We start from the raw sequence: 17,553 nt of genomic DNA, 5'->3' as shown, positions 1-17,553 counted from the left end.
TGATGGGCCAGGCCCGCACATCTGACCCACGACGTTGTACTGAAAAACCCTCAACAAGAAAAGCCCACAACGAACACCTGGAGGCGGGAAGCCCACTCTAGAGTCCTCGGTGGCTCAGACACCCCATTCCTCCCGCCGCCGTCTCGGCTCCGCCGCCCTCCTCTCCGAGCGTCGCCTTCCACCCCACCCCACCAAGCCGAGGGCCATGGCGTTCGCCGCGCGGAGGAGCCTCGCCTCCCGCTTCTCCCACCACCTCACCCGCCGCTTCCACCCATCCGTCCCGCATCTGCTCACCCGCTCCAACGACGACGACCCCCCGAGCCCCTCATCTCAGCCACAGCCACTCCCGTCATTCCGCTCCCCGCTCCCGCCCGCTTCCAGAGCAGCCCAAACCCTACACCACCTCCTCCCCTTCTCTCTCCACCACTCGGGGCTACCTCGCCGCGGCTTCTCCTCCTCCGCCCCCGCCCCGGACCCACCCGGAGAGGTTGATGCTGCCGCGAGCGTCCTTGTCGACGCCGCGGAGGCGGTGGCTTCGTCGGTGCCGGCGCCGTTCCCGGGGGAGGTGGCAGCCGCCGCCGCCGACTCCTTCTTCCCCGTCGCCGCGCTGCAGTACCTCATTGACTACGTACATACCTTCACCGGTCTCAACTGGTAAGCTTCGCGATCTGTTTCTTTGGGCCGTGTGCTCGGTTTGCTCATATACGCCTCTCATGTGGGATTTGGTCTGGTGCTCAGGTGGGCTTGTATCGTGTTAACGACGGTGCTGATCCGGACCGCTACGATACCAGTGCTGGTTAGCCAGCTGAAGTCCTCCCAGAAGCTAAATGTAAAGTGCCCTCGGTCTGATTCAGCGTGCATTTTCTAGCCCGTTTGTTTGCTTCATGTGCTAGTGTACGTGTGGGTCAAAACCTATGCAGATCTAAGTGTAAGGTTGCTTATAGTTGCTGCACTGTGCTTATTTTGTAATCTGCTGCGGGAAAATAGCGAACTAGAGATAAGTTGGTTAAACAAACACCAAAATGGACAAAAGCTGGTTGGATAAGCTGAATTATACCATAATCCACTGCGATGCCCTAACTAGTGTCATTGGGGGAACATGTAATCACTGTCTTCCCTACATGACCAGACTGCCAGATAGACACATGAGCAGTCGAGTTGTTGTGGCAGAGTGGTGAGGTGGTTAACTACCTCTTATGTAAATATTTGTGTTTCTCCTATTGTGTGAATTACTTCTTATTCATGTACATATAGTTCCCCTGTTCAGTTCCGAATCCTGCTTTACTATGTGATTTTTGGGTGTTACCAACTACATAATCATGGCACTCAGTCTTGAAACCTTATCTTTACCACATGAAATCATGTAGTGATGCAATGCTGGTCCCTCCTGTCCAAAACACATGCCCCTTGCACTGCGCTAATATGTCTTTTACTTTTTTTGTTTGTTTGTAATTTTGACTCTTTGTAGTATTTAAAATAGGGCATGCTAGGCACCGGTAGGCCGGATGAAATTTGGGCCGGTTGCCCGTGGCCGCTAGATGGAAACGCGTGCGCTGTCCGATTCTGCCATCCACCTCCATGCTTGCTGTAGACGCCAGACACTCCTTGCAGCACCGCCGGCAGCTTGTAGTAGCATGTCCCTGTATCGATGCCGTCGACATGCCCTCTTGTGCCCCCCCCCCCCCCCCCCCCCTGCTTGCAGCTCTGCTGTCGACGGGCACAACACCTTGCTCCGCCGTCGCTACGGTTGCAGCTCCACCGTAGGCGGTTGTACCACCACCGTTCAGCGGTCGCAGCTCCTGTCACCGTCGGCTGCCATCACCGTCACAGCTCCCACTGTGAGCGGTTGTAGCACCGCTAGTCGCTGGTTCCAGCAAAAACTACACTGCCATTCGAGCACTCAGAACCGTCCCAGCACCCCAAATCGCCAGTTCCAACATCCTGAATCGCCGGTTCCAGCAACCAGAGATGCCGGTTGCAGCAAATGTCGTGGTGCATGGTCGTCGCCGTCATAGCTTGCAGGCACCACGGATGCAGCTTCTCGCCACGGGCGGTCGTCGGTCCCAGCACCGGACGTCGCCGGTCGCAACATCCTCCACTACCGCCCCATTCACATCTACACCGGACGCCGGTCACATCTCCCCACTCGCCGGTTGCAGCTTCCCCAGCAACGGTTGCAGCTTCTGGCTCAGCTGGTTGCAGTTTCTAGGGGGGTGACGGTCACGGCGGCCCAGCGTGCCGGTTGCGGCTTCCGGGGCGCTGGTCGCAGCTTCTGGCTAGGCTGGTCACAGCTTCCAGGGTCTCCGGTCATGGTGGCCCAGGCGCCGGTCGCAAAAGGAGGAGGAGGGTGGCCATGCCCTCGGTAGCAGGGAGCAGGTGGGTGCTATTCTGCCTGAGAGAGAGAGAGAGAGAGAGATGGTGCGAGAGGAGGGGAATTGGGGGAAGAAGAGGACGCACGCGAGGGGATAGGATAAGGTCACTGTCGGTGGGCGGGGCCAATATAGGAGGCATGGCTCTCGCGCCTGGGCTCGACCAATCAAAGGTGTGCGTGCGAGGCGACTGGCCGATTCTAAACATTTACCTTTAAAATACTGCATTCCAATCAGCAAACTCTTCTATGAATCATGGAGATGCTATTTCTTATACCTGTTCATCAGCGGCTTGGCCCTGCCCCATGCTTTCTTTTCAGCCCGGAAGCTTGAACTAATTTTGAAACGCTTCATAGGGAAGTGATTACAAGACACCATTTTTTTTACTTTAAAGTAATCAATTTGATATTTTTAATTGAAAAAAATATATGTCTACCGGTGGGCTGGGCTGCTCCATGGTTGGGATTGGCTTTTTTGGTAGGCTGTTTCAAGCTTGGCCCATGGTTTTAACATGTCTTATATTCATAAGATATCTTTAGCAAGTCACATGCTATGCTATCACTGTATTTAGTTTAGTTTTTTACTCTTTCAGTCTTCCGAGAATTTATTTTGTCGGTAGTACTTTAGTAGGTAAGGAATAATTTTCCTTCATGTAAATTCTCAGCTGATTATTTTTTTTCTTTCAAACCTGTCCAATTTTCAGGCAATAAAACCAGAGATGGAAGCCATTAAGGATGCAATGGATGTGAGATATTGTGCTTTTGTTGTATAGAATATACTATGTACTGCCAACTCATGAGAGAGTGGGTCATGGAGAACAGTTATTTAACTTCTGCTAGTTAGATACTTCATGCAGCTCATGCTTTAACCTTTCAAGTTTATTTCATACAGAGTCCGGATCCAAAAGCAGCGTTAGAGGGGAAGTATAAAATGACCGCACTCTTTCAAAAGTATGTAACCTTCATTAGATTATTCTTGTCTTTATTTCAATAAAAATGACAACAGATGTCTATTTTTGTGTTAAATGATCATGTTCAAAATTTTGGGAGCACCTTACTCACTATTGAACACATCGTGAAGATAGCTTTTTTTTTATGTGGTGCATGATGTATTAGAAATACTGCTCTTTGGTGCAGTTACTCTAACTTTTGGTATTTTTCCTTTAGGCATGGTGTTAGTCCATTTAGTCCACTAAAAGGAATGCTAATCCAAGGGCCAATGTTCATGAGCTTTTTCTTTGCTGTGAGTCCTGCTTCTTTCTGCCCATCTGATTGTTCCATGTTATACTATCTGTTGAAGAAAATAAATGTACTATTTACCTTGCTGTTTTTCTGATTGTAGATAAATAACATGGTTGAGAAAGTCCCTTCAATGAAAGCAGGAGGAGTATTTTGGTTTACTGATCTGACAACCCCGGATCCTCTTTACATCTGTCCTGTGTTAGCAGCACTGACCTTCTTGGTCACAGTGGAGGTATGCAGTTTGTCTGGTGTGATTGTGATGTCTGTGTATCTGTCCATAATTGTGCATTCAAACTTGGTGTGCCGCTGCTTCTTGCTTGCATGCTTAGTGTTGCAGGATTTAGGGGTGATCATTTTTTACATACGATCCAGACCTGAATTTCCTTCCGTTTCTGTTCTATACCATCTTGCTTGCATAAGTGCATAAGCATGTATCCCTGTCAAATGGTGCATTTGTTTGTAACACTTACAAAGGTAAACAAACTCTTCATGTCTGCATCCAGTTGGCAACTCTGCTTTAATGGCACCCTTTATTTACTGAACATCCAGAATTTCTTACCGCTGATTGTGAATTTGAAAATTTTGCTGTGCTGGCTACTTTATTTTCCAGTACTGCACTCTAATATAGTGAATATATTGTGTTATGTCAGCTTAACCTGCAGGAAGGAATGGAGGGCAATTCTATGGCTGATAAAATGAAGACATTTTCTAGAGGAATGGCACTCATGACAGTCCCGTTCACAATGAATTTTGCCAAGGTATAATAATATTGAGATCTTTCACCTATGGGTATTTTCTAGAGGAGCTAGTCAAGTGTGCTAAATATATCCATTTTCACAGTATTCAACAATTTCGTCCTAATCTCCTAATGGTTTCTCCTTCTCCAGGGAATTTTCTGTTACTGGGTCACGTCGAACTTGTTCTCCCTCGTATATGGTATTGGTGAGTATGTTTCGAGTCTTTAAAAACTGAGACAACGATGATTGCTGCAAGGCATTAGGTTCTGTTTGATGGTCTAATAGCTCATAACATGTGATACTTTGATTTTTTCTTTTATCAGTTATTCGTCGACCCGCTGTGAGGAAGTTGTTTAATCTTCCTGCTTGGGAAGCTCCGTCTGCACCTGCGCTGAATTCAGCCTTGAATATGTTTGGTGGATCCAAGGCAGTACCTTCAGAAAAGTCACCTTTAGCACTCACGGCAGCCCAGCAGTCTTCTTTGGAGAAACCTGATGCTGCCGCTCTTGGGTATCGGGTAAAAAATCTTGAAAAGAAGGGGAAATCTAGAGGCAAATCTCGGAAGCGCAGGTAAACCATGCGGCACATAGGAGCTTAATGAGAGAGAAAAAAAGCCATTTTGACCTCGTGGACGGTTGAGACTTGATTTATCCTGACATGGTGCTAAGATTTGATTTTGCACAAGGAGGCCGCCATTGTTTCTTCACATTGTAGGGTTGCTGTGGCCTTCTTCAGTGAATAAGAGCGATTTTGATATCCTAATAGTTTATACACAAATGTAATTTGAGCAAGTTGCAATAATTAATCTTGGTGTTTATCTTCCGTAAATGGAGATTAACCAGTTCCTCTGGAGTTTTAGAGAGCCTGGGTGACAAAATGGGGTAAACTATGATAATCGGGAAAATTAGATCTTTGCCCCACTTTACTTCCCCATTAGATAATTTGCCAGTTCCTCTGGAGTTGTACGCCTTCTTGATGTTTTCAGACCTGACCAAAGGATCACTCCTTCCGGAATAACATGAGCGTGTGCTTTCTTTCAGTTGTTGCTAAGATATTGTTGGCCTTTTTTCATAAGGGCGCTCACCTACTAAGGGATGTGATATCAATTCCAATTCACAAGCCTGCTTAGCGTGAAAGCCAAAGCATGTATACATCAGCTCACATTTTTTTTATGTGTGGCTGACTGGCTGTGTGTGATTTTTTTTTTGAGATGAGGCAAAAGACCTGCCTCATTCATTAATTAAGAGGGAAAACGAGTTTAATGCTTGTGTTACTACACCGCTACAAAAGGCCTACTCTCCCGGCAGGATGGATCCCAATTTCATTGTACCCGCGGTGACCCAAGTTTGAGCCTCAATCTTGAGGTTAACTAGTCGAACCGTTGGCGGGACACTTTTGAGTTGGAAGATCCTTCCATTCCAGATTGTTCAAGAGGTGAGCAGGAGAGGATAGCCATGGCCTTCCTATTCGGTATGGTAGAGTCGGAGAGCCTGATCCACCACTCTTCGGTTGGCCGTGTCAAGTGGAAGTGTTGATGCTTTCGAGCTGGAGCTAATTTTTTATCATTTCTCAAAGTCTAGTAGTGTACCGGCATCTGAAGAGGTGGTTGATGGATTCTTGCACGCGCTTGCAAAGAGGACAAAGCCCACAATTGGGCCACCCCCGGTTGGCCAAATAGCCAACAGTACATACCCTATTTTGCATGGCCAACCACGTGAAAAATTTGACCTTGGGCGGGCTCAGGCTTTCCACACCGCAAGCTCCATGGGGGAGTGGACGATGTCAAAGAATTGGGCCAAGTGGGTGAACTTGGCAGTGTATATCTCGCTTTGTGTGTTTTCACACAATGTCGTCTTCGGCGTGCACCTCAAGAGAAAAGTCGCGGATGGTGGACCAAAACTCAATAAATTGTCGAATATGTTCGAGGGTGAACTTGGGAGTGACCTTGATCTTGCGAACCCAAGCATCATCTCGAGGGCTTCCCGAAGTTTCTAAGTATTCCAAGAGGAAGCGTAGTAGATAAGTGGTGCGATGTCCTAGAAGGGCGTGCACGCACCGTTGCCAACGGTTATGGTCGTTGAAGTATAGAAAAGATTTTTGCCCATCTCGTCGCACGAGTCAATTGTGATCGGTTACACAAGCAACCGACGACTTGAGCAGAAAAGAAATGCAGACATCTTGAGAGATAAGCTCCCTCCGTTTGAAACCAAGAGTAAAATAAATCAAGGTCAGTGCATGTCTCGTTGCTGGCTACATAGTTTTCTTTTTAGCCAAATTTTAAAAGTTTAGGACTGATATTTGGCACACATGTGCCATATAAGTAACACGTGCATTTTTTTCTTTAATTACATGCATGCACTAGATGACAGAAAAGTTAATGTCATGCTAGGTTCTCCCTATTCTAAAAATTTAAAATGTTTTGTAGCTCAAACCATCGGCCTGATGCGAAAACCGTTTTCACATAAAAAATCTGTGTTGATGAATTCTTCGAAACTAGATCTCATATTGTTATGTTCCGATGATTTTCCTTTTAGGTCAAAAGTTACCACGCCAGTGGTATGCAAGTTATCTAGTATTTTCATATGAGTTATTGTGGTTATGTTTTTTAACAACTTTTTCTCCCCTTAGTCAAAAGTCACTGTGGTGTTTGTACGTAAGTTATCGGGTATGCAGTTCGTATATTACCGTCCTATTTTTACATAAGTTGTCGTGGGAGTATGATTTTAACAACTTTTCCCCCTTGATCAAAATTACCATAGTGTTTACGTAAGTTATTGGGTTGCAATTTGTATATTAATGTGTTATTTCACATAAGTTACTTAGGGTATGTTTTCAGCAATTTTTTCTCCCGGTCAAAAAAGTTATCGCGCTGTTTCTACATAAGTTATTTTGTATGTGGTTCATATATTATCGTGCTATTTTCACATAAAGTTACGGGAAGATATTTTTCAACAACTCTTTTCCCAAACGTTATCGTGATGTTGTATGTAAGTTATCGAGTATGCGATTTATAAATAACTGTGCTATTTTCACATAAGTTATTGGAGGTATGTTTTCCAACAATTTTTTCCTCGTTAAAAGTTATCGCGGTGTTTTGTACCTAATTATCACGCGTGTGGTGCCTATACCATGTTATTTACACAGAAATTACTGGAATATGTTTGATGTTTGTACGCAGGATATCATGACATCCTAGATTCTCCACATTTCAAAAATTCAAATGCGTTGGTACGTAAAACGCGGGTCTGATGTAAAATATGTTTTTACAAAAAAAAATCGTCGCGACAAGACCTTCGAAAGTAGATCCCATGTTGGTATGTTCCAACGACTTTTTTTAGTGTTAAAAGTTACCACTCCTGCGTTAAGTAAGTTACCACTTCTGCAAATTACAATGTTATTTTTACAAATGTTATCGGGATATGTTTTCAACAATTTTTTCACCCGGGGCAAATTTACCAATGTGTTTGAGCGTAAGTTATGAACTCTACGATGCATATATTATCAACTTATTTACTCAGAAGTTACCGTTTATTAACAACTATTTTTCCTCGGTTAAAAAGTAATCATGGTGTTTGTGAGTAAGTTATCATGTCTGCGGTGTATATATTACCATGTTATTACACATGACTTAACAGGTATGTTTTCAAAAACAACTTTTTCCCCGGATCAAACATTACCATGGTGTTTGCACATGTGTTATCAGCTCTATGGTGCATAATTTATCATGCTATTACACATAATTTATCAAAGGAAGTTTTCAGCAACATTTTTCTCGGTGAAAGTTACCGTCGTACTTGCGTGTAATTTATCAGGTCTATGATGCATATATTACCACACTATTTACATATAAATTATCGGATGTATTGTTTCATTATGTTTTTATACGGGTCAAAGTTACCTTGTGTTTATATGTAAGTAGTTAGGTCTGCACTGCATGTATTACCATGTTATTCACACAAAATTTATCAGGGGTATATTTTTCATTAAAAAATTCCCAGCGTCAAAGTTACTGTTGTGTTTGTATGTAAGTTAGCAAGTCCGCGGTGCATATATTACCATGTTATTTACATAAAATTTATCAGAGTATATTTTCCATTAACCTTTTCCCCATTGTCAAAGTTACCATTGTGTTTGTATGTATGTTATCAGGTCTGCGATGCATATATCATCATATTATTTACACAGAATTACCAGGGGTATATTTTTCATTAACCTTTTTCCACTGTGTCAATGTTATCGGGTGTTAGTACCTGAATTATCAAGGTTATAATGCATATATTATCATGATATTTACATACAAATTACCGTGGTATATTTATGAACAACTATTTTTCCTCGGATCAAAGTCACCGTGGTGTTTTCCCCTGAATCATTGTACAAGATTTTGGGATTTCCCCAGGTACGATGTTGCACAACATTTGGGGTAAAGCTAGACCTTTGCAAGGCTGCAAATACCTCATCGATAACTTTGCCCCCTCAAGTATCCCTGCAGAAAGGAACAACTTGGTATATCACCAAAAAGCTACTAATACATGGAATTTCCCATTTTACAAACAGCTTCCAAAAATTGATGGTTTATCGGATCCACCATACATCAAGGGGTTCTGAAGCACATTTCAAGGTTATGTTATCGCCTAATTCCTGCAGTGCATATAAAACAGCTAGTCATAGCTCCTGTATCACCTTCAGAGGATAATCATCCTGTCTTATCTTAACCCTTGGAACTTGATCTATCGCCAGACGAAGCCAAGAATGAGTCCACGACCCTATTCTAATTCTTGTCTATTTCGCCCTTGCCAGCATCGGACATCATAACAGACGGGATATTGTTGCAACATGGATGATAACAACCTAAACTTGGCAAAGACAGTAATTGTTCTCGACACCAAAACAACAAAGAATGGGTATTGGCAACAATGGGGACAAGAGTGGTTCTTGGCACCAAAACAAGAAGAATCGCTCACATGTAGTAATGGGACATGAATTCCATCAAAATGGCAACACACAATCCCATAGCTAGCGTGGTTGCTCAGAACAAAAAATGGAACACAAATAGTCAGATGTATGATGTTTTGTGACATTGTTGTATTTGCGAGAGAGTAGCAACATCACGTCGTGAGGCACAAGATGCAACATGAGGAGTTCAGGAGATAGAAACGACCAGGGAGAAATAGCAAGATGTTAGACATAATGGGAGGAATATAGCTGAGTGGTGATACGTCTCCAATGTATCTATAATTTTTGATTGTTCCATGCTATTATATTATCTGCTTTGGATATTTTATATGCATTAATGTGCTACTTTATATTATTTTTGGGACTAACCTATTAACCTAGTGCCCAGTGCCACTTTCTGTTTTTCCTTGTTTTTGACTTTTACAGAAAAGGAATATCAAATGGAGTCCAAACGGAACAAAACTTTACGGTGGTTTTTCTTAGACCAGAAGAAACCCACGAGACTTGGAGAGGTGGCTAGAAGACCTACAAGGCGGCCACAAGCCATAGGGGTGCGTCCCAGGGGGGCGCCCCCAGGGCTTGTGGGCCCTGATAACCCACAAGTATAGGGGATCAATTGTAACCTCTTTCGATAAGTAAGAGTGTCGAACCCAACGAGGAGCTAAAGGTAGAACAAATATTCCCTCAAGTTTTATCGATCACCGATACAACTCTACGCACGCTTAACGTTCGCTTTACCTAGAACAAGTATGAAACTAGAAGTACCTTGTAGGTGTAACGGGATAGGTTTGCAAGAATATAAAGAGCACGTAAATAAAAACTAGGGGGTGTTTTAGGTAAAGAAGCAATAAAGTTAGTATAGCGAGTGTGGAAAAGTGGTGGTAGGAGTTGCGGAATTGTCCCTAAGCAATTCACTACTTTACTAGACCGATAGCAAGTTTTATGTGGGAGAGGCCACTGCTAGCATGTCATCCCTGACTTGGAATTCTATGCACTTATGATTGGAACTATTAGCAAGCATCCGCAACTACTAACGTTCATTAAGGTAAAACCCAACCATAGCATTAAAATATATTTGTCCCCCTTCAATCCCGGACGCATCAATTTCTATGCTAGGTTGAAACTTCTGTCACTCTTGCCCTCCAATACATAGTCCTATCAACATACAACTAACCATATGGTGTGATCCACACGCGCGCTCATATGATGGGCACCAAAGGACAGCAACATAACCACAAGCAAATTAAACCAATCATAGCAATTCACCAATTACCGACAGGACAACGAAAATCTACTCAGACATCATAGGATGGCAACACATCATTGGATAATAATATAAAGCATAAAGCACCATGTTCAAGTAGAGGATACACCGAGTTGCGGGAGAGTGGACCACTGTAGATAGATGGGGGAAGGTGATGAAGATGTTGGTAAAGATGACGGAGGTGTTGGTGTAGATCGCCTTCACATGATGATGGCCCCGGCGGTGTTCCGGCGCCACCGGGAGAGAGGGGGAGAGAGCCACCCTTCTTCTTCTTCTTCTTCCTTGACCTTCTCCCTAGATGGGAGAAGGGTTTCCCCTATGGTCCATGGACTCCATGGTGGTGGAGGGGCGAGAGCCCCTCCGAGATTGGATCTGTCTCTCTGTCTCTCTCTGTTTCTGCGTTCCCAAATTCTGCCCTTTCACCGTTTCTTATATTTCCGGAGATACGTAACTCCGATTGGGATGAAATTTGAACACGATTTCTATCCGGATATTGGCTTTCTTGCGGCGAAAGAAGGGCACCAATCGCCTTACGGGGTGGCCACGAGGGTCAGGGGCGCGCCTCCTGCCTCGTGGGCCCCTCGAGCATCGTCTCGCGTTGGTTCCACTTCCTACAATTCACATATATTCCAAAAAAAATCTCATCAATTTTTATCTCATTTGGACTTCGTTTGATATGGATTTTCTGCGAAACAAAAAAATGCAACAAACAGGAACTGGCACTGGGCACTGGATCAATATGTTAGTCCCCAAAAATAGTATAAAAAGTTGCCAAAAGTATATGAAAGTTGTATAATATTGGCATGGAACAATCAAAAATTATAGATACGACGGAGACATATCAGCATCCCCAAGCTTAATTCCTGCTCGTCCTCGAGTAGGTAAATGATAAAAAAGATAATTTTTGATGTGGAATGCTACCTAGCATAATCTTGATCATGTAATCTAATCATGGCATGAATATTAAGACACGAGTGATTCAAAGCAATAGTCTATCATTTGACATTAAGACAATAATACTTCAAGCATACTAATAAAGCAATCATGTCTTTTCGAAATAACATGGCCGAAAAAAGTTATCCCTACAAAATCATATAGTCTGGCTATGCTCCATCTTCACCACACAAAATATTCAAATCATGCACAACCCTGATGACAAGCTAAGCAATTGTTTCATACTTTTGACGTTCTTAAACCTTTTCAACTTTCACACAATACATGAGCGTGAGCCATGGACATAGCACTATGGGTGGAATAGAATATGATGGTGGAGGTTGTGTAGAGAAGACAAAAAGGAGAAAGTCTCACATCGACGCGGCTAATCGACGGGCTATGGAGATGCCCATCAATTGATGTCAATGTGAGGAGTAGGGATTGCCATGCAACGGATGCACTAAGAGCTATAAGTGTATGAAAGCTCAAACTGGAAACTAAGTGGGTGTGCATCCAACTTGCTTGCTCATGAAGACCTCGGGCATTTGAGGAAGCCCACCATCGAAATATACAAGCCAAATTCTATAATGAAAATTCCCACTACTATATGAAAGTGATAACTCAAGAGACTCTCTATATGAAGAACATGGTGCTACTTTGAAGCACAAGTGTGGTGAAAGGATAGTAACATTGCCCCTTCTCTCTTTTTCTCTCATTTTTTGTTTTTTTGTTTTGGTGGGCTTCTTTGGCCTTTTTTTATTTGAGCTTCTTTGGCCTCTTTTTTTAAAGTCCGGAGTCTCATCCCGACTTGTGGGAGAATCATAGTCTCCATCATCCTTTCCTCAGTGGGGCAATGCTATAATAATAATGATCATCACACTTTTATTTACTTACAACTCAATATTACAACTCGATGTCTAGAAAAAAGTATGACTCTATATGAATGCCCTCGGCGGTGTACCGGGATGTGCAATGATCTAGCGTAGCAATGGCATCAAAAAACGGACAAGCCATGAAAACATCATGCTAGCTATCTTACGATCATGCAAAGCAATATGACAATGAATGGTCAAGTCATGTATATGATGATGATGGAAGTTGCATGGCAGTATATCTCAGAATGGCTATGGAAATGCCATAATAGGTAGGTATGGTGGTTGTTTTGAGGAAGATATAAGGAGGCTTATGTGTGATAGTGCGTATCATATCACGGGGTTTGGATGCACCGGCGAAGTTTGCACCAACTCTCGAGGTGAGAAAGGGCAATGCACGGTACCGAAGAGGCTAGCAATGATGGAAGGGTGAGAGTGCGTATAATCCATGGACTCAACATTAGTCATAAAGAACTCACATACTTATTGCAAAAATCTACAAGTCATCAAAACCAAGCACTACACGCATGCTCCTAGGGGGATAGATTGGTCGGAAAAGACCATTTCTCGTCCCCGACCGCCACTCATAAGGAAGACAATCAATAAATAAATCATGCTCCGACTTCATCACATAACGGTTCACCATACATGCATGCTACGGGAATTACAAACTTCAACACAAGTATTTCTACAATCCACAACTACCCACTAGCATGACTCTAATATCACCATCTTTATATCGCAAAACTATTGCAAGGAATCAAACATATCATATTCAGTGATCTACAAGTTTTATGTAGGATTTTATGACTAACCATGTGAATGACCAATTCCTGTCATCTCTCTAAATAGATATAAGTGAAGCAAGAGAGAGTTTAATTCTTTCTACAAAAGATATGCCCACGCTCTAACAAATATAAGTGAAGCAAAAGAGCATTCTACAAATGGCGGTTTTCTATGTGAAGAGAAACAGGCAATCTAAACTTCAAATGATATAAGTGAAGCACATGAAGCATTCTATAAAGCCATACTCAATAGATATAAGTGAAGTGCAAAGAGAATTCTCTAAATAAACTATGGACTATCTCATACCTGCATGGTTCATAAAAGAAAAGTGAAAACTAAATGCAAAAGACGCTCCAAGATTTGCACATATCACATGAGCGAAACGAATCCGAAAACATACCGATACTTGTTGAAGAAAGATGGGATGCCTTCCGGGGAATCCCCAAGCTTAGACGCTTGAGTCTCCTTAAATATTTACTTGGGGTGCCTTGGGCATCCCCAAGCTTGAGCTATTTCCTCTCCTCCTTCTCCTCACATCGAGACTTCCTCGATCTTCGAACACTTCATCCACACAAAACTCAACAGAAAGCTCGGTAAGATCCGTTAGTACAATAAAGCAAATCACTACTCTAAGTACTGTTGCAAACCAATTCATATTTTGTTTTTGCATTGTATCTACTGTAATACAACTTTTCCATGGCTTAATCCACTGATAGAAATCGATAGTTTCATCAAAACAAGCAAACTATGCATCAAAAACAGAATCTGTCTTAAACAGGACAGTCCGCAGTAATCTGAACATTCACCATACTTCTGGTACTCCAAAAATTCTGAAAAAATTAGGAAAAATAAAAAAATTCTATAGAAAGACAGTGCAAAAAGTTTCAGAACCGTTTGATGTTCCAGTAAAAAAAATGTAAAATCGCGCACTACAGCCAAAGTTTCTGTCTTACACCACACAAACCAACAAGCAATGTAAACATCCTGAAGGCAAATCTTGGCACATTATTATTGTTTTTAAACTTTATAAAAGCACACAACAGAAATAAATGACTCTCTAAAACTTTCGGGTTGCCTCCCTGGCAGCGCTTTCTTTAAAGCCATTAAGCTAGGCATATAGTGCTCAAGTAATGGATCCACCCGGATCGCAAGGTATATCAAAGCCAATTTTAATTAACAATGATTTGTGATTTAGTAGTGAACACAAAGTAACATATATCATGTAATGACGAAGTCTAACAAGCGGTACTAGCGCTCCATGGAGAGGTACTACCGCTCGGGCGGCAGATTCAAGAAAATAGAGCAAAGGCGAGGAACATAGGGGAGGTAGAGCCTCGCAGCGGTACTACCGCTTATCCTAGTGGTACTATGGTGAGAGATGCAGAACACAGGAGTAGAGGAGGTAGCGCAGAGCAGAGAACGAAGGCAGTACCCTAGCAGCGGTACTACCGCCCGACCGGGATGGTACTACCGCTTATAGGCGGTATTACCACACCTCATTGCCGCCCTACTATAGCTGAACCTGACACAAAAACAGAACCCCCCAAATAAGTCGAAGTGCAGCGGTACTGGAATAGTAGAAGTACGACTTAAAAGCGGTACTACCGCCCGACTGGGACGGTACTGCCGCATGCAAACGGTAGTACAGCTGCCCAGAGCGGTACTACTGCAGGGGTGCATCAAGCAAGCCCCAGCAAAACAAATGCAGCAAGAAAACGAGAATTGCCATAACTTCTGCATATGAGCTTCGAATTGAGCAAACTCAAGCTTGTTGGATAGATGACGACGAGTACTATCCAAACAATGACGTGAAAAATGGGAATATGCACTATGGCACCACGGCTCAGAGCGACCGGTTTACCATGCATTGCCAACCCAGAGATCATGTCTTCTGGCAACACACAACATATTGGTACAGAAAACAATTGCTTTATTGATGCTAGCGGACCAAAGTTTATATTACAACAGGTGGCGAGGCCAAGCGGCACACACAGTGCGGCTGAACAATATGTACATTATTTAGTGAACATAAAGGGGCCTCGATCATAACAACTACGCAGCAGCGGGAAAACGTCGTAGCAGAACTCCATAGCACATGGACACCGATGTGGACACGATCTAGACGCGAACATCACTCCTTTCCAACGAGACTTTCCTGAAATCTGGCATGACACGCTAGGTCAGTACATTGAATGTACTTGCAAGCTCACAACAAGCATAAACATAATGACAAACAATATCATGATAATTAACCAATTATTAATCATGCAACAATATATCCAACATGATGTGATTAAGCTCTTGTGAGAAAAATCCCTCGTACTGTCTTACCAACGGTGATCTCTTGGATCACGAACATACCAGCTTTGTGGTCTTAACTCAGGTTACCTCGTGATCTTACCGGTGATCACAGCCACGACAACACTTGGTCTCAAACATCAAGATGGCCTTCCCGCCATCATACATAGTGCAAAGTTCATGACTTAGTGTGCAAAATTTATTAAACGTTGACCCGTGATGTGACCTACTTTCGAGCATGTTCGTAATAGTGGACTCGGCTATCGATAGATTAATACACTCTGCAGAGGTAGCACACTGTACCCACACCACGGAACCCATGGCCTCGCACTCCCATTTGGGTGGACCAACGGCATTCAGACGAAACCCCTCCATTGCCATGACACTCTCCCGGCCACTCCGACTCACTCCCCACTGGGCTACTCCTGGGTGGCCCCGTGTCTACGAAAGACACCAACGACCACCGTCGTGGCCAAAACATAAACGTCCCACACGGGAACACGGTACCATAATCTCAACAACGGGCACACAAGGTTATGTCTGCTTACCGAGCCAGGGTACTGCATGCCTATAACCTTCCCTCGTTGGAGGCACTGACCAGAGGCATGACAACGGACCGAATAAAGGCCTTCCCATAAAGGCAAATGTGGTTGCACTAGGAAAAACTCAATTCAGTGGCACCATGACCCGGTCAATGATATATTCAAGTTGGGTTATTAACAGGTTCAACTTAACGTGAAAGTAACCGGTGTCATAACATGCCATGCAAGTGCAACACAAACATATGCATCATATATCATCGGAAATAACTGGGTCAACTATATCCACACTAAGCATAAACATCAACAACTCATGACATTTCTCTGGTTAGAATTAAACCTCACGTTAAACAGAATCTTTTCTAGCAAATTTTATGATTTTTCTCATGCAAGAAGAATAACTCCAAATAATTACTTATATTCATAACTATATTACTTCTTCATAACAAAATTTACTTCTCATTAATTTACCAACTTAGTTAGCTTCAACCTTTCTGTAAACTAAGCATGACAACCTAAACAAACAACCAACAGAATATAAATAATATAATAGTGATTTAAATGCATGGATTAAATCATTCATTCAAGTTGTAAAATCACAAATATTGTAATGGCACCATGAAAATATTGCTGTGGCTTGCCTTGGTGCAGATGAGGTTCACAAGCCTCCTGGTGACCCTCAAGACAAGCTATACTCTCTGAAAATATTTACAAACACCAAAAGAAAACATCAATAACCCTTCTGAAATTCACCAGAAAATCTAGACAGCAGAGAAAAATCTCATTTTTGGTGAGCTGCTAGATTTCTTCATAAAGAACACAATGCAAAAAAGAATCAATTTATTTGGACTTATGGTTAAAGAGTTTTGGCTGTTTGAAGCTCTCTGGAAAAAAAGGAAATTTGAATTTAAATAAAAACAGACTAGGGGGGTGACGTCGAAGGCGTAAAGCCTCGCGGGCGCCACCACTCGTACCGCTTCGCGCGCGTACTGAGTGGCTGACTAGCGGGCCCCGCTAGTCAGGTGAGAGGGAGGGGAGAGAGAAATAGAGGACGGCGCGGCTCCGCCGGAGCACACACCGGCGAGGAGAGCTTCTTGGCCAGAACAAGAGGGAGGGATTGAAAGAGGAGACGGAGGCGCACCTGCCCATACCCGTAGAGTAGCTAGGGGTGGTCGAACGGCGTCGGAAACAACCTCTCTAGCGGAGGCAGAGAGCAGAGGTCGCCGGAGATGAAGACGACGACGACCAGAGGCGACTTCGGGGGCTCCAACCGGGCGGAACAGCACCACCGAGGCACGGCGGAGGCCCTGGAAGGGAGGCCCGAGCCTGGGAGGGGCTGGAGCTACGGAGACGACTCGAGGGGATCGCCGACGAGGTCGATCTCGGGGACGGCGGCCCACGGCCTGCCCGGCCGGGCTACGGCTTTCTACAAGATCGTGGAGTGCGTGGGTGGAGTGGATGGTGCCGGAGGAGGCTGGGGAGGGATCTATATATAGCCGAGCGTCGAGGGAGGATCGGGCTCCGCCGGTGGACACCTGGACACGGCGCCCGGCGATGA

At 43.8% G+C, this 17,553-nt stretch overlaps 1 protein-coding gene across 1 annotated transcript; it reads left to right on the top strand.

The window, feature by feature from the left end:
- The first annotated feature begins 75 nt into the window (after positions 1 to 75).
- Positions 76 to 5,386, top strand: LOC125510776 (mitochondrial inner membrane protein OXA1-like). Its single transcript, XM_048676043.1, has 9 exons — positions 76 to 654; positions 739 to 829; positions 3,073 to 3,114; positions 3,261 to 3,319; positions 3,536 to 3,611; positions 3,711 to 3,842; positions 4,261 to 4,368; positions 4,498 to 4,552; positions 4,671 to 5,386. The coding sequence occupies exons 1-9, from the start codon at positions 206 to 208 to the stop codon at positions 4,919 to 4,921; spliced, it is 1,263 nt and encodes a 420-aa protein (XP_048532000.1). The 5' UTR covers positions 76 to 205; the 3' UTR covers positions 4,922 to 5,386.
- Positions 5,387 to 17,553: the final 12,167 nt, after the last annotated feature.

The sequence above is a fragment of the Triticum urartu genome, chromosome 1 (genome assembly GCF_003073215.2).
Source record: "Triticum urartu cultivar G1812 chromosome 1, Tu2.1, whole genome shotgun sequence".
Classification (NCBI taxonomy): domain Eukaryota; kingdom Viridiplantae; phylum Streptophyta; class Magnoliopsida; order Poales; family Poaceae; genus Triticum; species Triticum urartu.
Note: the sequence above shows the minus strand (reverse complement) of the source record. Positions and strands in the feature narration are given on the sequence as shown.

Coding starts and splice junctions, on each gene's coding strand:
- LOC125510776 (XM_048676043.1), top strand. CDS start 206: ATGGCGTTCGCCGCGCGGAGGAGCCTCGCCTCCCGCTTCTCCCACCAC. Junction 655..738: donor ACCTTCACCGGTCTCAACTG/GTAAGCTTCGCG, acceptor TCTGGTGCTCAG/GTGGGCTTGTATCGTGTTAA. Junction 4,553..4,670: donor CTCCCTCGTATATGGTATTG/GTGAGTATGTTT, acceptor TTCTTTTATCAG/TTATTCGTCGACCCGCTGTG.